Source organism: Jaculus jaculus, chromosome 1, assembly GCF_020740685.1.
Source record: "Jaculus jaculus isolate mJacJac1 chromosome 1, mJacJac1.mat.Y.cur, whole genome shotgun sequence".
Classification (NCBI taxonomy): domain Eukaryota; kingdom Metazoa; phylum Chordata; class Mammalia; order Rodentia; family Dipodidae; genus Jaculus; species Jaculus jaculus.
Window position 1 is genome coordinate 126,212,011 of NC_059102.1, and position 22,864 is coordinate 126,234,874.

General features: G+C 44.4%; 2 protein-coding genes across 10 annotated transcripts in view; one reads left to right on the top strand and one right to left on the bottom strand.

Annotated features, from left to right (window-relative positions):
• The window catches only part of Angptl2 (angiopoietin like 2), a 33,578-nt gene extending 31,705 nt beyond the window's left edge, over window positions 1–1,873 (top strand). Inside the window, exon 5 of the mRNA XM_004671649.2 lies at window positions 179–1,873. Within this exon, the coding sequence (XP_004671706.1) occupies window positions 179–378 (200 nt within the window). The 3' untranslated portion in view covers window positions 379–1,873. The remainder of the gene's footprint in view (window positions 1–178) is intronic.
• Window positions 1–22,864, bottom strand: part of Ralgps1 (Ral GEF with PH domain and SH3 binding motif 1) — a 325,831-nt gene that overhangs the window by 125,708 nt on the left and 177,259 nt on the right. For all 9 annotated transcript variants that reach the window (XM_045148099.1, XM_045148120.1, XM_045148126.1 and 6 more), the window contains one exon: window positions 19,822–19,948. In XM_045148099.1, the coding sequence (XP_045004034.1) occupies window positions 19,822–19,948 (127 nt within the window). The remainder of the gene's footprint in view (window positions 1–19,821; window positions 19,949–22,864) is intronic.

Sequence of the window (22,864 nt, forward strand, 5' to 3'; positions counted from 1 at the left end):
GAGCCTCAAAGGCAGGTGTGAATGGGTCTATCGCCCAGCTGTTGATCTCTACTGGGCAGAGTCCACTTCTCAGATGTTCTTGCTCCAAATACTTCCCACTGGGGATCCTGCAAAGCACACTGTAAATAGGAGAGAATTGCTTCCTCCCTCAGACCCCTCACTCCCTTCTATCCTACAGGAAACTGTGCCCACTACCAGAAGGGAGGCTGGTGGTATAATGCCTGTGCCCACTCTAACCTCAATGGGGTCTGGTACCGTGGGGGCCATTACCGAAGCCGCTATCAAGACGGTGTCTACTGGGCTGAGTTCCGAGGAGGATCCTACTCGCTGAAGAAAGTGGTGATGATGATCCGGCCCAACCCCAATACCTTCCACTAAGTCTGCAACCCCTTTGGCCACTCATGGCTGTTGCCGGGAGCCATCCCAGTCATGCAGGCCAAGGACAACTCCTCACCAGTTCATTCCGGGCTGGAAGGACGAGACGCTGGACTCTGCTTTCCAAAGTCACTGTACCAGTTAATGGAACTGAGCTGATACAGTGTTCTCCATCCTCCCACTTTCTTCACACCATATAGCCCCTCATGTTCCCAGGACAGGTCAGGACTACAAATAGCTCCTTCCAAAAATCAATTAAGTTCCTCCAATAAAAACACAAAACACTCTCATGACAGACGTGCATATGAGCCACCACATGTACATACTCTTAGACACATCTCACATGTGGGATGCCTAGATACACAGGGGTTTGCCATATACGCTTAACTAGTCTGTACTCAGTTCTCAGATGCAGAAGCTGCTGCCACAGCTTCTCTCAGGAAAGTGTTTCCTTAGTGCTGTGGTATTTGAGTCTAACAACAGAACACATACTGCAAAGGCCTGATTCAAAGAAGAAACCTGGCATCAGCATGTCTGGTTCTTTCAGGAATGTCTACAAGGCTCATCTCCTGCACAGGAGATCCTGGCTTCCTTCCTCACAACCCTATGAGCACCAGATCACACTTCAGAATTCCCTCCCATCTCATCGCTGTAGTTCCCCTTCTCAGGACTGCTCACCATCCCTCTACCCGGTTATCCCTCATCCCACACCTTCTGTTCCTCCATCCCCGGCTCTGTGCCACGGGTCAAGGTACCTCTTCTCCCCTTTCCCCTCCTTTCTCCTATTCTGCTACACAGGCCTTTCTGTCCAGGCTAGATTCCTTGGCCTCTGAGGAGGAAGCAGCCTGGGCTCAGGTTCTATCTGGGAAAGGGAAGGCCAGGCCAAAAGCCACACACTGGCCATATAGACTGTGTATTCAGTTTTGTACCTTCCATTTATACATTAGCCTTCACGTCATTTTAACCTCCACACAAATAGCCTGCCTTGCCAGAGATAGTCAGCTGAAAAGCAGTCACTGCCAATACATCAGGGCTCCCAGATGGCCACAGATCTGAGGTCCCATGCTCACATGGACCAGTCTCACCTCATCTCTAAGCAATACTTCCTCTGTGTATAGGGCCACAACAAGGAAAACTGGCTGCTTCCTGTGAGATGCAACACCCTTGGGGGCTGTTGGAACCCATGGCTGGGACAGCACAACACAGCACAGAGGTTCCTGGGTCCTGCCTGGCTCAGGGGTATAGGACTGTTGCTAAGCCAGGAGCAATGCAGATGGATCCAGAAGATGAGGCCCTCCTGGTGGGCCCATGTGCCAGGAGTACGTGGTGAGAGGTGTTTGGTACTGGATCTGGGTGCGGGCTTATTACCTCAGCATTTCTCACAGTGTACCATGTAGCATGTTCTGTGTATATAAAGGGGAGGGTTTTTAAAAAGATATTCTCAGATTACCCTTGTAATGACACAAGTCTGCAATAAAAGCCATCAGTGCTACATGGAGGTATCTGACTCTGCCTCACTATTTTAGAATGCTTCCTGGGAGAAGAGATGGTAGCATCCTACACATACCGACACTGAGATCACTCTTCCTACCTGGTCCTCTTCTGTACCCTCAAGAGACCTACCCAAGGACCTCCAGTCAGTATGGCTTCCTTTCTTCACAGGATATCCTAGAAGTGTCTCACAGACAGGGTGGTCAACACCACCAAATCCTCCAAATTACTCCTATGTACTCCACTGTGCAGGGCAAAACCAAGATCTTATCTCTTCCCTGGGCCAAGCTTGCACCATCTTCCACATCAAGGCATCTCTCAGCCTCAGTGCGGGCCTTACTTATCTCTTCCTTCACTGCTACAACAAAAGACTCCACCTCTCGTTAGGATAAGAATCCTAGCCGGGCATGGTGGCACACGCCTTTAATCCCAGCACTTGGGAGGCAGAGGTAGGAGGATTACTGTGAGTTTGGGGCCACCCTGATATTGGGTCAGCCTGGACCAGAGTGAGACCCTACCTCAAAAAAAAAAAAAAAAAAAAAAGTCCTAACGCTGCCTGCCAAGTCCCCATGTCCCATACTACATGCCAGAGTGTCTCCTTATACAGATCTGTGACAAGGATGGGAAATCCCAAAACCATAAAGGAAAAGACAGAGGACAGAGGAATGTGATTAAAATAAAATAAGTTTCCACCTTTTCAAAAAAACAAAGTGCCAACATTAAAAGCAGAGAGCAAGTAAGAAGCACATTGTGAGGTTGCTGCTGTGATAACAGCACTTGTAGGATTTATGTGCATTTAATAGCCAAGTCTTCAAGTTTGGAAAGATATAAACACAGTAACAGAAAACTTGTCAAGGTAGATAAATGCTTTAGCCATTACAAGTGGCTAAGATATAAGAAAAGATGCCACCCCAGTAAGAACTAGTGAGGTACCTCCAATTAAGGATAAGCCATTGTGTACTATCTCTTAGAGTGGCAAAGATGAAAAACAAGGCATGTTGATAAGGAGTGAAGAAATGTCTACTTCTGCAGTATGTATAGAAGTATAAACTAACACAGTGTATTTGTATCCTCAGGCCTAACAGTTCTTCTTAGCCATGCACACAACCACAGAAAAGCTTTGGGTAGTCAGTTTGAGATCAGAAGACTGGTGTTTACTGAAGCCCACTTATGGCTTAGAAGTGAACTTATTGTTTTTAATGTCACCTTCATATAGCTCTAAGAAGGAAGGATTACTGTCCCCACTTTACAAAAGAAAGGAAATAAGGCCTCAAGTCAAGAATGCCTAGGCAGATGTCTACCTGGAAGTTACTAGGTAACATATATTGAGCATGTGTTCCCAACCTGCTCTTACCTTCCAGCAAGTTGTTGTGATTATAGTGGAAGCTGGATGGTACCCGAGGAAAATTACTCAATCTTGCTGCAAACCACAGCCATGCCTGTCCCCACATATCTGAAGGGGAAAGGGAGGGAAACATAGAGAATAAGGGCAAAGGAAAACAAGGTGTGTCCATCTTGGGTCCAAATCCCAAAGCAGAGAGCTCTGAAAAGCCAAAATGGACAGTATGAAATAGTCCACTTTCTATACCATTTGGACCCACATAAAGCAGGCCATGACATTGAAATTATTTCCTTCAAACCTCACCCCAGCACTCAAACTGCAGTCTTATTAACACTGGGGATATGGAAGGAGTAAGTTAGAAGGTGTGAAGCCCTTAGAAATGGACAGCTTGTTCTCCTGTGGGAAAGTTGGAGGAAGGAGGTCAGTTTATCAGGCAGCAGCATGGAACAAGAGCAAGGAGACAGTGTATGCTCACAAGCCCTGGGCCTGGGTACCCTTGACCTGTTCCCTTGCTGGACACACAGTCAGGCAGCATGCTGGGATCTCACTAAGCCAGAGCAACAGCATTCCTCTTCTTACCAGCCAGAGACTTCTGAAGACCCACAACCACAGGAATTCCAACATTACTGAGTTCTTTCCCCAGGGTAAGCACATATACAGACCTGAACAAAAGTCAACAAAGCCCCACCTTTTTCCTGCCCAGCCAACACCCCTCATGTCCATTTGGTCAGTACCTTGACCAAAATCCCCTTTCCTGAGACTTGGTGCTTTGAGCAAGATAAAAAGAGATCCCTTCCTATTTCTAAAAGCAATGGCAATATGAGTCAACCATGCTGAGAGTTTCAGTCTTGTTGACACACTGGTTATAGTAACAGAAGCCTAAACTATTTGAATTTTAAGATCAAATTTTAAGTGCCACAGAGATACCCATTTATGGCTCAGTTTCACCTGAGCTTCCAAAGGCTATTCTTTGGGGGACAAAATAACAACTCCTCAGAATTACCCAATCCAGAGCATGGTATGAGATCATCCCACAAAGGGGCTACCCCAAATGAGTTCTGCAGTTTTAGCCAAGGCTCATCTGGCTCTGTGTAAACAGTAGAGGGAAAGGACCCTGCACTGCATGAAGGGTAGATATTCTTGTAATCCAAAACCGAGTGACAAGGACCCTTCCCAGAATATAGCATGGACCAGCATAGACATCACATTATGACTCAGGCTCTGAGGTACCAGATCAGGCAGAAGTAAAAGATACTGGAAGATGGGCCAGAGTATAGCCTGGCAGATGGGAATGAGGGCAACACACTCAGGAGCCAGTGCCAGCTGGATTCTGCCACTGAAGAGTAGGGCTGGAGGTGCCCAGAGGGAAAGGAAAGTGCCACAAAGAGGGGAAGACTGGGCTGCGTTCATGCATTTGGCATAGCCCTGAAACAGGACTGAGCATTGAAGATGGACACCCCCACCCCAAGGCCCAAGAATGCTCTAAGCAGGTAGGAACAGCAGCAGGACTAACTGGCAAAACCTAGCAAGGAAGATGTTCTTGTGTCCAGGCCAGCAAGGCCGCCTGGCCTTAGGAATCCAGACATGATTGCTACATAAGACCATCTGGGGGCTAGAGAGATGGCTTAGCGGTTAAGGGCTTGCCTGTGAAGCCTAAGGACCCCGTTTCAAGGCCTGGTTCCCCAGGACCCACATTAGCCAGATGCACAAGGGGGCGCACGCGTCTGGAGTTCATTTGCAGTGGCTGGAAGCCCTGGCATGCCCGTTCTCAATCTCTCTCTCTCTCTCTCTCTGTCACTCTCAAATAAATAAATAAAAAATGAACAAAAAAAATTTTAAAAAAGACCATCTGGAATGACAGCATTGTTAGATTGTCAGAAGTGACTGGGCATTGTCATGCCCGATACCAGAAAGAACAAGGAGCTTGCTAAATTCTCAGCTTCAACTGGAGAAAGAACTCATCTACACACAGGCTTGAAATGACACTAGGGGAAAAATGAGGTTGGCTTTTTTTCTGACACCTGGTTGAGTCCAGCTTATGTAGTAATCTGGTTATATAAGGACATGAGGTATCTTCCAGAGTCTATGAGCAGAGACACAACTGGGCCTCATAAGGGCAAGGAGCCACTGTATGGAAAGCCTTCAAGGAGCCTGGAATGGGCTTTCTGCAGGGTTCCTCACTGTATAAACGTCTGCAGTCGGTTCTCACTGCTTTTCCCTGTAACATGCCCCCACTACGCACAGCATCTGGTGCCATTTGTGAGCTCACATGTCCTCCTGGTCTAAGCCCCAGCACCTCTACATTCCAGTGCTAACCCCTACACAGAGGATCCGATTGGCCAGCCTGGGTTGAGTGTCTATCCTAATCCTATGGACTGTGGCTGAGGAGCATAGGTGGGATACTAGCACAGCTAGGAAGAATGAACACTGCTGCTGGAGGATGATGTGGTATTGGAGGAAGAGGAAGTTCCCAGGTTTCAGTGAAGAAGAGATAATGGGCTGGGTCTCTATCCAAAAAGATGTTAAGATTATCCTACAGCTATTGTTTTGCCCCACCCCTCTAGGAATGACAGCTAGATGGAAGTCCCTGTCACTGCTCACTCTAGTCCCCAGCCTCTCCCCTGTTAATCCCTGCCTTCAAAAGCATAGCCAACCCCTATAGGTCCAGTTTGATAACCAAACATGACTCCCTGTTATGCTCTGAGAGCCTTCCTCCTGGATATGTCAATGGTTTCCTGGATAGACAGAGCAAGAAGGTCTACACTGCCAGGGTCTTACTCATTTTGCTCAGGATGCCACCTATCATTTGTCATGTGCCCTCCACAAGCCAGGTAGTATGCATGTCTCTACTTTCTTAGACCCCAAGAAGTTGGATTCTGTAATTACCCTATCCTCAATCTAGGAAACACGAGCTCAGAGATGGAAGTGACCTTCCCTGGAATGGGCACTCTGAGACACTTATAATTTTAACTCAAGTCAGTCAGACTCCTGAACTACAAACTTCATGGCACATAGTATTAAGACCAAGGGAAGCTGGGTGTGGTGGCACACACTTTTGATCCCAGCACTTAGGAGGCAGAGGAAGGAGGATCGTCATGAGTTTGAGGCCATCCTGAAACTACCTAGTGAATTCCAGGTCAGGCTGGGCTAGTGCAAGACCCTACCTCAACACCCCTTCCAAAAAGAAAAAAAAAAAAGACCAATGAGAAGCCTATTCCACCTCATCTCCCCTCAGTAATGCATCTGAGAGCATGAACAGCCATGGATTCCAGACACCAGTCCATAGATGTCTTCCCAGTTTACCTTAGCAAACTGGACAAAGAGTAATGAGCAGTGATAGAGAAGGTGTCACAGCCTCTTAGGCCTTCTAATCTTCTACCAGGGTAAAAGCCAGGAGGCTCAGCCTTTCTCTTCCTTCTGCAGGGAAGAGTGGCATCTGTCCTACACACTTGGCAGCCCTGCCCTTTGGCACTCAGCATGTTGCCTTTTGGATGGTCTGGCTAGCATCTCATGTGCCATTTCTTCCTGGACCAAACCCTGGCCTCCATAATCTCGTATCTGGGTCTTGCCTGTGGAAGTTCACCAACTGCCCCCATGCCCAAGCCCCCAAACATGAACCCTGCTAACCATAGCCTGTCTCTGATGCCAGAATCAAGTCAGAACCAGTCCTCTCCTACTGTTCTACCTCTTGTAGACACATGCCTTAGTGCAGACACATTTAAGTTTCTATCCTCCCAAGCTGGGGTGTTCTGGGCCAGCTCAGCCCCACATATGGGGAGCCCAGACACAGGCTATCCCTACCATGTGTGTAGCCTCTCAAGTATTTCCACATGGGACCCTTTCCTGGTGGGCAGCCATTTAATTGTCCCATATCCATGGGCCAGCTGGCTGAGGTTGTTGATGGTCTTGATGAATCTGGTTCTGTGGGCTGGCTGAGGAGTGCTCTGTTGCAGAGTGTCCTGAAGCTGAAGGACATCTCAAGACAGGACCTTGTTCACAGCTGCCCTGAGCCTACACAGAGCTGGGAGGGTGTCTCATGTAAAGGGACTGCAGTTAGAATTCTATGCTTAAGCCATGTATGACATGGGCCTACACCCTCATTCCATCAAAGCATGGACTACTGAGCAGCCCCCAGGCAAGTGTACTGGGCATGGATTGAGGCTATCCTCCTTTCCAATGGAACCCAATGCTGGGAAGCCTTTCTTCATGGATCAGTACAATGCTGGGTTAGGCTGGGGACACAGGGAGGACTGAAAAAGATATCCAGGAGGCAGAAACAGGGGAAGACAGTGGCTGGTCAGTTGAGTGGGAGGTCTGAAGACCTGACTACACCTAACCTAGGGCTGGAGGACCTGAGGAGAAGTGAAGTATATAATAACAAATTGCCATCTCTGGCCTATCATTTCAGCATAAATAAAAGATGGCAGCCAATATCTAGATGGGAAGAGAAAGAAAGAAGGCAGTGGGTGCCTGTGCCATGGGCAGAAGGCAATAGCAGGCTTCTTGGAGAGCAGTCCCACCATCCATGAAGTCCAAGTTCCCTAGAGGATCCCCCATGTTTCAGGACCCTCTCACAGGTAAGGAGAGACACAAGTAGCTGGATGTCTCCTCTGTGTTACTCATAATCAGGGAAACAGAAGCCACTACACAGCTGCACAGACAGATCATCTCACACCTAAGGGAGCCACAGAGCCACCAGGAAGAATGGGCCGGCTCTACATTTGCTGTCACTGAGCAGGATGTAAGATATTGAGTGTGTGGACGGGCACACATCCCTGCTTCTAGTAGTGGTGCCTCAGGGAAGGAGCAGAGGAAGCATGAGATTTTCACACCTGACTTTATAGAATTCTTTTTAGCGAGAATGTTCTTTACAACAAGCAACATACTTCTGTAGTTTTTTCCCCAAAAAATTTATTTGCAAGGAGAGAGAGAAAAAAAAGAGAGACACACAGACAGAGAGAATAGGCACACCAGGGCCTCCAGCCACTGCAAATGAACTCCAGACATATGTGTCGCATTGTGCATAAGGCTTACATGGGTCCTGGGGAATTGAACCTGGGTCCTTTGGCTTCTCAAGCAAACAACTGCTAAGCCATCTCTCCAGGCCACTTCTGTAGTTTTAAAAGAATGGATATGCCATTCTTGGGCATAACCTTTCTGAGAAGCCACATGGAGTGGAGACTTTCATCTCCCCAAGCAGCCTGCACACAATGCAGTGCAAAGCCCAGTGTGCACTCTATCACAAGGTGACCTTTCAGGCCCTAACCAATGGTTGGCAGCCACCTTTCTTCCTTTCAGGTCTGTAAGAACTCATCACCTTCCAAAGTGGCAACCACCTCCTAACTTCAAGAGCTTTAAGGAGGGTCTCACCTTTTCCTGTGAGCCCCACAGTCACCTGTGTGTGGGCTATGACAGCTGCTGCTTTTCCCAGTGCAAACTAGGAGACAAGTACAGCCAGTGTGAGGAGTGGACAGTTACCCTCTCCTACCCATTTCTGCATCACAGACAACAAAGCCTGACAAGCCTTTATCAACTGGTGGTTTCTGTGGACTGGGAATGGGGGCATGTCTGCAGTAGAGGGTTCTCTGCTTCAAGGTATGACATGAACATCAGTCTAGTTGTTGGCTAGGGCCCTGGTCTTATGTGATGGCTCAACTTGTGGGCAGAATCTGCTTCCACACTTCCTCCACGGCTGTTGACAGGCCTTGACCCTTGGCCACAAGGGTCTCTCTGTAGGACTGCCAAGCACATGCCAGCTGGAGTACCCTGGGATAAGTGACCCCAGAGCACAAGAAAAAGTAAGTACTTAACATAGAACAGTCTATAATCTAATCTCCACAATGAGTTACTTTCATTATACACCTTATTTATACTTTGCAGCTGTAAAATAAGATAAAAATAGTGCTACCTTTACTGGAAGGAGTGTTGGTGTAACTAAATGAAATAATCTCCATAAAGTGCTTGACACATGGTAAAAGAATCAACATGAATCATGAAACCATTATTAATGTTAGTTTCTAGTTAGCGATCCAAAGACTAAAGGAAGTCAGGGAAACAGGCATACCAGTGAGAACACAGCTTCCTGCTACAAGACCACTCTCTTGTGCACAATGGCAAGGCCTCCCCTTGTGGGTCAAACAAAACCTGGCCTAGAGAAAAGCTGATGGCAGGTCCTCTTCATGGCCCAGAATGGACAAAAGCAGGAGGTTTTCATCCTGGGCAGTGCAGAAGGCCTGCAAAATTACAACCTGCCCTCTAGGCTCCTTCCCTCACCTCCATGTTTTCCTGCCACTATTTATCTCCATGGAGACAGAGGCACTAAACTGAGGATGCTAGTAAGGCTCCTAAGACTGGGAGAACCCCAGCCATGAGCATGAAACCTTGAGTTAAACTCAGTATCCACCTGGCCTATGATGTTGGATGTCACAGGTTAAATTGTGGATTTTTTTCATTCACATAATAGGAGTTTTTAATAATACTGACTTGGCTTTTTATAAAAGTTGAGATAAATTATTAAGTCCCAGAGAAACGTAATCTTTAAGGCAATAAATCCTGAGATTGCACAAGAAAAGGTAATTCTTTACTTTCTAAAAGGAGCAGATTTTGAATAATATGCAGCTAACCACAAAAGCATGGAAACGGTTTCCAGTGTTTCAGGTGGGAGAGTGTCTGAGATCATTCTGCTGACTGAGAAGCATGTCTCAGTGTGGGGTCACAGGGAAGCTTTTTCCTGCTTGTTGGATCCCAGAAAGGCTGGAACTCCTCAATTTAGGAAAGGGGAAACATGATCAAAGGGTCTCCCAGGCTGGGGAGGAAGGCCAACAGCTCAGTCCCTGACACACTATGGCCATGGGAGCACAGAAGAGAGTGAGAGGGCCCATGGCTCCAGGCATAGTCAGACCGGGCTTAGGCTACTTTGTGCTGCTGATATCCCCTACCCATCCCTAAGCCTTGCTTCCCCATATGATCAAGCAGCAGCTTGACTCCACATGGGGCCAGCTGGAGAGCCTGGCTGGAAAGGCAGGAGGAGACCAACGAAGAGCAGGGATCACAGATGTGGGGTCAAGTGTTCAGCACAGGCAGCAGAATGATCAGGAAGGATCCATAGAACAAATTCCTGGGGAATCCTTGGAAACGTACAGGGTGGAAAACTGAAAGAGGCTGGGTTTCCTGTATGTGGAATGGAACTTTTTCTGTTGGACATTAAAAGAAAGAAGTACCCTAAATACTGGATAACTTGGGGTTAGCCTAATAACACCATTGCTAACCCTTCTTTTTTTTTATTATTTATTTATTTATTTATTTATTTATTATTTATTTATTTATTTATTTATATTATTAGGATCCATAGAACAAATTCCTGGGGAATCCTTGGAAACGTACAGGGTGGAAAACTGAAAGAGGCTGGGTTTCCTGTATGTGGAATGGAACTTTTTCTGTTGGACATTAAAAGAAAGAAGTACCCTAAATACTGGATAACTTGGGGTTAGCCTAATAACACCATTGCTAACCCTTCTTTTTTTTTATTATTTATTTATTTATTTATTTATTTGAGAGCGACAGACACAGAGAGAAAGACAGATAGAGGGAGAGAGAGAGAATGGGCGTGCCAGGGCTTCCAGCCTCTGCAAACGAACTCCAGATGCATGCGCCCCCTGTGCATCTGGCTAACGTGGGACCTGGGGAACCGAGCCTCGAACCGCAGTCCTTAGCCTTCACAGGCAAGCGCTTAACCGCTAAACCATCTCTCCAGCCCTAACCCTTCTTATCATTGTTGGATTTGACCTAGGAGTGGAGAGCCCCAAGAAGGGGCATTTAGGGGAACAGAAGCTCTGCTGGCATCATCTGCTCCCCACTCCTGTGCATGCTCTCTCACATGTGCTTTAAAGGGCCCCACAGCTCCAATGCACACATGGGCCCTCTAATCCCAAGCACAGGGATGGGCCACATGTCTCCATCAGGTATACAAACTGTACTTACAACTTAAGTCTTAAGTCTTTCTAAAGATGTGCTCTCGAATGAGCTGTTTGCAAACTACAGTGATTTATCACAGACTTATCCATGATTCCCTAACAGCGAGACCTCCTGGAAGCCACTCACTATGCCTTAGCCAAAAGAATGTATGTGACATGCAAACCCAGGTGTACCCTGGCTTAAAACCCCTCCAGGGCTCCCTGGTAAGCTTGGCCCACTGGGTCATAACCTGAGCCTCCCACTCCTAAGAACCAGCCCCTTAGTGCTCTGGTACCTCCCTTCCACCCCAGCTGCTTTTCATGACACCCTTACCCTCATTCTCTACTCTCCAGCCAGTTTTTCTAACTAATAAATGTGTTTGCCCCACTTCAGGGATCTTGCACAAGCTGTCATCTTTGTCAGGGACTCTCACCTCCCCACCTGTGCACCCAGACTGCTCATATTTTAGGGCTCCACTTCCCTCTAGAAACCCCTCCTGATAAGCCAGACTTGGTAGAGTGCTCTTCTAGTTTCCACTTTGCCTTTCCCTTTATAATGCTCAGCTCACTTCTCATTCCTTGTTTCTGGCCAGTGCTCAGGGTGGCAATGGTGTGACTGGCCATGCAAGCACCCAATGAGGGCTCAGTGTGACAGTAAGAACACAGCTTTGAAGTAAGACCTAGAGTCCCTCTGGGCTTACAGCAGGAACCTCTCACTCACCCTGACTTGTTGGGGACTCTAAGCATAAAAGCATACACTTCTTTTTGACCAAGGAACACTACTTTTAAAGTCTTTGAAGTAAGTACCTGACAGTTTGCCTTGCTTTGGTTTATACTTACAAACAACTAGCCTTTAAGCTTTAGAACTTGCATTTTATAATAAGACTTGCTTAAAATTTGGAAAGCTTGCTTATTTGAAGGAATAGCTCAGGTTCTAGAAATTTCCTTCACATAGTCAAGGTCTGGTAAAGTTTACCAAGAATGTCTAAATGTTTTCCTACTATTCAGAGCTGTCAGGACACCTAGCTAATGTTTTGTTCCTTGAGAGATCACAATTTTCCACACTGCTATGGTACTTTTAGATCAGCTTTAAAGCATTTAAAATCCATCACATTCCTAATTTTATTTAGTTATTTCCTGGAAGGAAAACCAAATACCCCCTCGATCAACACAGCTATTTAGAAGTAAGTGGTAAAGCCATTCCTCAAAGCTCTTTGCCTGCTTTTATCATTTCAATCAGCATGTTTAGGGGAGTTGGTAGCATACAAATTCAGGTGCAAATAGTTGGCCTACTTTCACACACTTTGAAGTAATTTGGAAGAAATTAATTTAAAGAAAGTCTTTTTTAAAAATGTAATGTGTTTCCCTCAGTGTTTTTTAAATCATGTTTCATAAGGAACTCTGGATACCAAAATGCATCCAGCTGGCTGTGAAATTCAGAGTGAGGGAGCACAGATGCACGCCCACAGCCAGGCTACGAACAACGGCAAGGCAATGACCAGTGAAGGCCTCTTCACAAGGACTAGATACACGTATAGTGTCTCAAAAACCAGGTCAGTGCAGAATCATCTATTGAGGATTAAGAGAATCCTTACATAAAGAAAGCCCATATTTGCCATTACAGGCAAATAGCTACTGAGGAAGAGCAGGGTGTCAGTAAGGAACCTTGACAAGGACAGGGCTGTTCTTGTGGTTATGGTGTTTGCCTGCAAAGCCAAAGGACCCAGGTTTGATTCCCCAGGACCCAAGTAAGAGAGATGCACAAGGTAGTAGTACATGCATCTGGAGTTTGTTTGCAGCAGGCCCTGGTGCACAAATATTCATTTCCCCCCTCAAAATAAAAATAAAATAAACTTTTTAAAGGCAGGGAGAGATCTAGCATTCATCCTCCTGGAGAGGAATGTCCTTCTACCCTGGGAGAAGGACCTACAATGAAGACTTTGCCAGGGGTAAAAAACAAATGGCTTAGACATTTTTTTTTTTTCCTGTATTGTACTTTCCAGGAATTATGTAATGGCTCTCCTTTAGATAAACAAATCTATACCAGACAGGTTGGGTTTTCAAGAGGAATCCAATGTTCAAACCAAGAGCAGGGCTTGGGCAATGTCTGTCCATGGCAGTCAGACAGCAGACGAAGCCCCAGCTTCTTTAGGACAGATGACCTCACTGAGCCTCAAAAGAGCTTCCTTGCTGCTTTCTTATGCAACAATGAAGTCCCCATGGTCAACCCTCACACAATCGTGAGCACAGGAAGCAGCCAGTCCAAATGTCTCTGCTCCTTCTCTCTGACTCTTACATACCATGGTTGTTCTGCTGCTTGATGAGAAATGCAGTGCAACAGGTGTCAGCGGGGAAGGGAGCCACTACAAGGCTGAAGGTCCAGGAGCATGGCCACTTACAGGGATCACTCACAGCCAGAGCATGAAGCGGTGCAGGGGAGTAGAGGACTCCAGGAGCCCAAAGCTCATGCCAGGAAGAGATAGCTGAAAGGAGGGGATCTAGTGCAAAAAGAATTGCATTTGTCCAGACATGCTGAGTGGCAAGGTGTCCAAAGGCCAGACCATCTGGGTCCAGATCTGGTTTTGCCACTTTCCATTTATGTGACCCAAGGCAACCTCCAGTGCCTCAGCTATTGTGAGCACAAGGTGAGAAAAGTGCAGCCAAATGCTTAGCAAAGTACTAAACAGAGGGCAGATGGCTTGGCAGCTCAAAGGACTGTTCCTATTAGAGAGAAGAGGTTCTTGGAGACAAGATCAGGAGTCAGGACATTCTTAGCTACACTGAGAGTTTAAGGCCATAATGTCTTAAAGGGGAGGGAGAAAAGAACAAGACCTTTGACCGTATTGGAGCATCTCTGCAACCGTAACCAGAGAACAGTACTGGGATCCCCCTCGCTCTTGTCCTCAGTTAACAGTCTTGGGATAAGCAGGAAGAGCCTTGGGCACTGTGTACATCAGCACGTTCTCCCTCTCTGGACCTGAGAAAAGGGTTTGGCAGCCACCACACACAGACCTACATGTAGTTCAAGACAGCATGGTCCTGGAATACACACCAATGGAGCAGGATAAAGGACCCAGAAATAAATCCACATTGCTTTGGCCACCTAACATTTGACCTACGAACCCAAAATATTCAAGGGAAAAAAAGACAGCGTATTCAACAAATGGTGCTGGCAAAATTATATATCCACTTACACGAGAATAAGTTAGATCCTTATTTCTTCTCCTGTATAAATATCAATGTAAAGTAGATCAAAGACTTCAAAATAAAACCTGAAAAACAGAAAGTACTAGAGGAAATAAAATAGGGAACATTCTTCAGGATATAGGGATAGTCCAGAACTTTCTGACCAGGACTCAAGTAGCACACAAGTTAGCCCCAAGAATCAACAAATGACGCTACATGAAATTAAAGAGTTTTGCAGGAGCTGGAGAGAAGGCTCAGCACTTATAAGCACTTGCTTACAAAGCTTGATGACCCATGTTCAATTCCTCAGTACCCACATAAGCTAGATATACAAAGTGCTGCATGCATCTAGACTTCATCTGCAGTGGAAGGAGGCCCTTATGCACCCATAGTCACACTTTCTGTTTCACTCTAAATAAATAAATATATTAAAAAAATTTTTTGCAGAGTTAAAAGAGATGGCTCAGCAGTTAAGGAGCTTGCCTGCAAAGCCTAATGATCCAGGTTTGATTCCCCAATATTAACATAAAGCCAGATGTAAAAAGTTGTCATGCAACTAGAGTTCATTTGCAGTGGTGGCTAGAAGCCCTGTCACACACATTCTCTCTGTCCGTCTCTGCTTGCATAGAAAATACTTGTTTAAAAAAAGTTTTGCATAGCAAAAGAAACAACAAAACAACCAACCAACCCATAGAATGGGAGAAAATCTTTGTCATCTATACTTCAGATAGGGGGTTAATAATCAGTTTAAACCAAACTACAAAAATTAAACACAAAAAGTAAATGTGCCAGTCACAAAATGGGCTAATGAAATGAATAGAAAGTTCACAAAAGAAAAAAAAAAATCACAAGTGATCAGTTAAGCACTTTGAAAAATGTTCACCATCCATAGCCATAAGGGAAATGAAAATCAAAATAACTTTGAAATTCTATCTCCCCCCAAGTCAGAATGGCTATCATCAAGAAAACCAAACAACAAATGCAGGTCAAGATGCAGGAAAATGGGCTGGAGAGATGGCTTAGCGGTTAAGCGCTTGCCTGTGAAGCCTAAGGACCCCGGTTCGAGGCTCGGTTCCCCAGGTCCCACGTTAGCCAGATGCACAAGGGGGCGCACGCGTCTGGAGTTCATTTGCAGAGGCTGGAAGCCCTGGCGCGCCCATTCTCTCTCTCTCCCTCTATCTGTCTTTCTCTCTGTGTCTGTTGCTCTCAAATAAATAAATAAAAATTAAAAAAAAAAAAAAGATGCAGGAAAATGGGAACTTTCAGCCACTGTTGGTGGGAGTGCAAACTAGTAACTTTCAGCCACTGTTGGTGGGAGTGCAAACTAGTATAGCCATTATGGAAATCAGTATGGAAATATCTCAAAAGTCAGAAACAAAAGCCAGGCGTGGTGGCACACACCTTTAATCTCAGCACTTGGGAGGCAGACGTAGGAGGATCACCACAAGTTCGAGGGCACCCTTAGACTACACAGTGAATTCCAGGTCAGCCTGAACTAAAGTGAAACCCTACCTCGAAAAAAACAAAAAGTTAGAAACGGGCTGGAGAGATGGCTCAGCAGTTAAGGCACTTGCCTGCCAAGGCCAGTGACCCAGGTTTGACTCCCCAGTATCCATATAAAGCCAGATGCACAAGGTGGCACATGTGTCTGGGGTTCATTTGCAGTGGCAAGAGGCCTTGGTAAGCCCATTCTCATTCTTTCTCCCTCTCTTCCTCCTTCCCTCTTTCTCTCAAATAAATATATATATATTTTTTAAGTTAGAAACAAGACTAGAGAGAAGGCTTAGCAGTTAAGGCACTTACCTGCAAAGCCAAAGGATCCAGGTTCAATTCCCTAGGACCCACATAAGCCAGATGCACAAGGTAGTGTATGCGTCTGGAATTCATTTGCAGTGGCTGAAGGCCCTGCCCCCCCAAATAAATAAATAATGAAACATTTTTTAATGTTAGAAACAGACTCATCTGACTCAGCTATACTACTTCCAGGCATAACCACTGTACTCCATACTCTCTACTACAGAGATATCTGCATATCCATGTTTACTGTGGCTCTGTTTATAATAGCTAAGAATTGGAATCAACCAAGATGCACCAAAACAGATGAAAGGATAATGAAAATGTAACACATATAAAATAAATAAATAAATCAGAAAGACAAAACACATCTTAGATTGACCTAATATAAAATGAACTTATAATATATAATATAAATTAGAAAGCAGGAAGACAGTATGACTGATTTTTTAAAAAATCTAATTTTTTGGAAAGACCAACAGATAAAACTTCAGCAAAGCAAACTCTAAAAAGAGAGAAGGGGAAAAAAAGAGGAAGGAAAAAAGGAAAAAGGAAGGGAGGGAAATAAAGAGAAGAAAAAAGAAAAAAAGAAACTGTTAGAATTATGAAAGCAAATATAGCTATATATTATAGAGAAAGGCTCAGATTTATAAGAGAAAATTTATAATAAATATGGTCAAAATTAAATAAGAGGATCGAGGGGATGGCCCAGTGGTTAAAGGTGCTTGTTTGCAAAGCCTGCTGGCCTGGGTTCAATTCCCCAGTGCCCACACAGAGAAAAAAAAAAGTGGTACAAGCATATTGCATTCATTTGCAGCAGCAAGTGACCCTGGTATGCCCATACACATATGTGCATGCAAATAAATAATTTTGAAAAATTTAAAATATGTAAAAACTTTAATAAGCTTAAAAGTTTGGATTAAATGGACAATTTTCTACTAAAACCCAAAATTTCCAAGTTGGCTTTCAAAGATGTAGGAAATCCAAATAAATAATGCTCATGAAGAAATCACAAAAGTTGATAAATATGTAAATTTAAAAAATATACTAAATCTCTACAAGCATCAGGAGTCATTTCAAGAAAAGGGGTGGGACAGGCTGGACGGATGGCTTAACGGTTAAGGTGTTTGCCTGGAAGGCCAAAGGACCCAGGTTCGATTCTCCAGGATCCACATTAGCACAAGGGGGCACACGTGTTTGGAGTTTGTTGGTATTGGCTGGAGGCCTTGGCACGCCCATTCTCTCTCCCTCCCTCCCTCTTTCTCTGTAAAACAAATAAATAAAAATAATAAAAAATATTTTTTTAGAAAAGGGTGGGAGTGAAGAGATGGCTTAACGGTTAAGGCACTTGCCTATGAAGCCTAAGGACTCAGGTTCAATTCCCCAGTACCCACATAAAGCCGGATACACATGGTGGCACATGTATCTAGAGTTAGTTTGCAGTGGCTGGAGGCCCTGGTGTACTCATTTTCTCTCTCTCATAAATAAATAAAAATAAAAATAAGTTTAAAAACAGGAACCTTGACATAAAGGGAAGAGAAAGGAAGGGAGGAGGGTACTTAATAGGTTGATATTGTATATATGTAAGTACAATGATTGTAATGAGGAGGTAATATGATGGAGAATGGAATTTCAAAGGGGAAAGTGTGGGGGTGGGGAGGGAGGGAATTACCATGGGATTTTTTTTATAATCATGGAAAATGTTAATAAAAATTTAAAAATTAAAAAAAAGCAACAATAACAAAAACAATATAGATTTAAAAAAAAACAGGAACCTTCTTTTCATGAGTTCAAGGCCATGAGTTCAAGGCCACCCTGAGACTACATGGTAAATTCCAGGTCAGCCTGGGCTAGAGTAAGACCCGACCTTGAAAAAAAGTGTTGTAAATCAAAAACATATAAAATTATTTTTCACTAAAATTAGCATAACACTGAAGTCCAAACTACAAGCAGCATTTTCATATATCAAATTGGCAAAGATGAAAAAAATAAAGAAAAAAATTAAAAGCACAAGAAAATGCACAATATTTGTACATATGAAAGAAAGGAAAAAATACCTTCTAACAGACATGCAAATTGGCACAACCTTTCTGGATAGCATTTTATTTTTATTTATTTATTTGGGAGAGAAAGATAAGAGAATGGGCACACCAGGGACTCTAGCCACTGCAAACTCCAGATGCATGTGGCCCCTTGTGTGTCTGGCTTACAAGGGTCCTGGGGAATTAAATCTGGGTCTTTAGCAACATAGTTGCTAAGCCATCTCTCCAGCCCCTGAACAGCTTTTTTAAAATAAACATTAAAAGGCACATATTTGACCTGAAGTTGGTGGTATGTGCCTATAATCCCAACATTTGGGAAGCTGAGGCAGAAGAATCACAAGTTTGAGTCCAGCCTGGACTATGTAGTAAGACCCTGTCTAATATTTTTAAAATATTTTTATTTGTTTATTTATTTGCAAGCAGAGAGAGAGATAGGAGAGAGAAAAAACTGGCATGCCAGGGCATCGAACCACTGTGAATGAACTCCAGATGCATGCACTACTCTGTGCATCAAACTTTACATGGGTACTGGGAAATCAAACTCAGGTCATTAGGCTTTGCAGGCAAGCACCTTAACAGCTGGACCATCTTCCAGCCCCTCAAAATTTTTTTAATTAAAAAAAATTGAGCACTGTATATAAATTTGACCCAATATCCACACTTCTAGGAATTTATTACAAAGTAATCAACATAACCACATGTCAATTTTTTTGTAGTAAGAATATTCACTGCAAGAATGTAGAAACAACTTGAATGGTCAATATCAGAGAGTAGAAGTGAATTTGGCCAATCCATCTGAAGGGACTAAGCCATGTGTATAAATGCATATAGTAACACCAGGCATTGAAAACAGAGTACACACATATTTTTACATAGGCCAAAATGAATAAGATATGGAGCAAAATATTTAAGTATGGTAACATAATGTGAACATTTCCCTTCCTAATTTCTTATAATGAATACACAATATTTTTAACCAAAGAAAATAATAATTGTTAATAGAATTTTATTTGTACAATTCTTATGAAATATACTAATAATACACAGAAAACTAGAACTGAGGTTTTTGTGCCTCAATCCCTTTGTTTGGGAGAATGTAGATGAACCAGTAAGAGTTGCTATCACTTGCACTTGCTTGCAAAACTGACCAACCCAGGCTCAATTCTCCAGCATTCACATAAAGCTAGACACATGGGGTGGTGCATATGCATCTAGAGTTCATTTGCAGTGAAAAGAGGCCCTGGTGCATCCATATTCATTCATTCATTCATTCATTCTCATTTTCTCTCTCTCTTTCTCTCTCTTATACACACATACTTAAATAAATGAAAATATGAAAAAAACAAGAAGAGTTGCAACCATCACAGGATGACTCATCTGAGCTGCAGCCTGGGACACTTGGGTTCCCAGACCCAGTGTGTAAGAGTAAGCACATCCCCCATTTCAGCCTCACCAGTGTTCCTGTCCCTGGGAAGTATCAACAGCCTGTTCCAACACACAGAACCAACCAACCATCTCTTTATCCCTGATCCCTGCTGCTTCCTGGAAATTTCTCAACTAGAAACTGTAAAAACATCTTATTTGGCACTGAGCACATTTCAGGAAAAAATAATAAGAATAAGCCAATTCAGCCTCCTACCTAGATAGGGGATGCTGGGCGCCATCTTCAGGCTCCGGATGTACTCCCGAGTCCGCTTATAATTATCTTCTTTGGACATCAGGTAGTCCAATTTCTCAAAGGTGGTCTTGTCTTTGCGATTCAAAAGCTACAATGAGAAGAAATTATAGTGTCTGAGAGGGAAAAGATATAAGCCAGAAAAGCTAAAAGGATAGGAGAGCTGTGAACAGAAAACAAAAGGAAGATCTTAGATGTGTGTATCTGTGGCATGTTAAATCCTGGGTACAAACAGAGATCTTAAAGGGCTGTTTTACACAGAAATGGGAAGTGTCATGGCTGCAGTCTTACTGTTTTCAGCCCCTGAAGCTCCCTAGTCCACTGCCCCATAGTACTAATCTCTGTGGTCTGCAGCAGTACAGGGCTCAAGGAAAGCAAACTGTTCTTGGTCAGCATATTCATACTTCTAGCAGGTCTTTCTTGAGTCCTCAGCCTTGCCTTCTACTCAACCCCTCAATGCTGAAAGGTCCCACCCAGGAACTTTCACACAACTCATGTAGACACAGCCAAGACAGAATTGCAACCCACGTGATATCCTCCAGGGTCTCCACTATCTACCTGAGCCACTTTTCCGTGGACATGATGTTTCACTTAAAAAAGACAACCTTCCTTTTCATAAGCAGTCATTAACTTAGTGACCTAGTTAAACAACCCAGGGTAAGCAAGTACCCAGAGCCAGAGATAGAGAAGCAAGTCTTGAGTGTGTGAACCTGGGAGAAAGGCAGCTCAGTATTCATCCCGCATCTCCTGAGAAAGAAGCAGCAGACACTTCAAACCAGTGTTCAAGACTGGATGGTAAAGATGTAGGTTAGAGCTGTTCTTCATGACCAGCTCTACATCTAGTACCAGGAATGGCAAGAAGCCTCCTCAAACACAATGGCTTGAGGAACTGAGTCTAGGTTTAGAGGCCAGGCTTGAAAAGAGGGGCTGAGGGAGGGCCACCAGGTAGAGGTGGTTTTGGCACAGCATGTGGCTAAGGCTGGGAGCTCCCCCAAGTCTGGCTGCCAGGGCCCAGTGTCTCTGGAATTAAAGGTCCATGGCTTGGCTGGGCATGGTGGCGCATGCCTTTAATCCCAGCATTCAGGATGCAGAGGTAGGAGGATCGCCATGAGTTCAAGACCACCCTGAGAGAACATAGTGAATTCCAGGTTAGCCTGAGTTAGAGTGAAACCCTATCTCGGGAAAAAAAAAAAAAGGTCCATGGCTAAACTCAGGAGTGGACATGATGCCTATAGCATCCTCTGCCAAACTTGGTCTTGAAACTCCTAATTGTCTGTACAAGGATCTGGACCAACAGACCTGCCCTATCCATCAGACTGAAGTAGAGCAATGTCTAACAGCCCCTTGTACAGCACACAGAAGTGGAGCAATGACTGTCAGCACCAGGGAAGGCAATGTAGCTCTTGGGCCCCTGGGCTGCAAATCCCATATTCGTGCGTGTCTGGTGCTTCAAACCACCAACCTAATTGGTCAGGCTCTGCCTAACTCCTCCATCCTCAGTCTCGGCAGCCATGAGAGGGCTCACTGCAAATGGGCAATGGCAGCCTGTGGATTTCAGGTGGGAGGCAGAGAACTAAGCTGAAGAAGCTGGAGAATGAGAAGCAAGCCTTTCTCTTCCCACTGAGAAATTCTGGAGAGATCGGGGTGAGGATGCTACACAGATGCTCAGAAGTGCTCAAACTGGCTTAACTTGAAAATTATTTATCATAGTAACAAATGCGCAGGAAAAGAATCCCAACTTCCACTGACAGTAAAGTATTAGTGCATGTAATTCATCTGATTTTTACAAAGCCCAGACACAAACAAGAGCCAAGCCAGTCTCTGTTTTAGGTTCATAATCACTAGCATTTGATAACTTGTCCAAATAGTCTTGGAAAACGTGACTCAACAGAGAAGCAAGACATTTGATAGCAATATGGCAAGTGAATAAATAGAAATCTAGGACTCGAATGAACAGTAAGTGAACTGTCAGAGAGATCATCAGGAGCTATAGAGAGGTGGCATTTGGAGTAAACACTCAGGATAAGAAATTTTCCAAATGAACAATACATACTCAGAGTAGAACCACATACCTGTGTGAATCACTGTGAAGTTAAGTGTGCCCCTCTCCACCCTTATTCAGAAAGTCATCCTTAAAAAATAACTAAAGCAATGAGAACTCCACTGACTTCTTTGGAATATTCTATATTCATCTTATGCTCACCCGGAATCACATCAGTCACATACACCCTGATGTTGTCCTCACTCACACTGACTCCCACTGCCCACACCACTGGCTCTTTGGTCATAGCTATGTCACTGGCAATCACCCCTGCCATGCTGAACCTACCTCTCAATCTGTCAAGTACCTGAATAGGTAGCACACTCATTTGCTCCATTCTGGGTTTACAAAGGAGATTCAAAACTGCATCAAATTTCTCAAGAATAATTCACAGGTTGCCCTAAGATGATGAAATGCAAAGTTCGTTTTCCCATGACACATTCTCTAGCCAAATGAAGGAGAAAAACCAGATAAAGGAAGATAAGAGATACAAAAGACAATGGGTCCAATCCAAGAGTGGTAAAGGGAATTCTGGGATGCACAATGAGCAGTAAGTCTAAGGAACAGTGAAATAGAAAACCCCATATCCCATAAGACATTGCTAGACACCTGAAGGGTGACCTCCAGGGAGGCAATCAGGTATGGAGAACACAGGGAGTGTAGGGAGTTTCACTAAGCCTTTTAGTACTAAGTGATTTTTAATACTAATGTGTGTGTGTGTGTGTGTGTGTGTGTAATTTATTTATTTATTTGAGAGTGACAGAGAGAAAGAGGCAGATAGAGAGAGAGAGAATGGGTGCGCCAGGGCCTCCAGCCACTGCTAATAAACTCCAGACACGTGCACCACCTTGTACATCTGGCTAATGTGGGTCCTGGGGAATCGAGCCTCGAACCAGGGTCCTTAGGCTTCACAGGTGAGTGGTTAACTGCTAAGCCATCTCTCTAGCCCCTTAAATTTTTATTGTA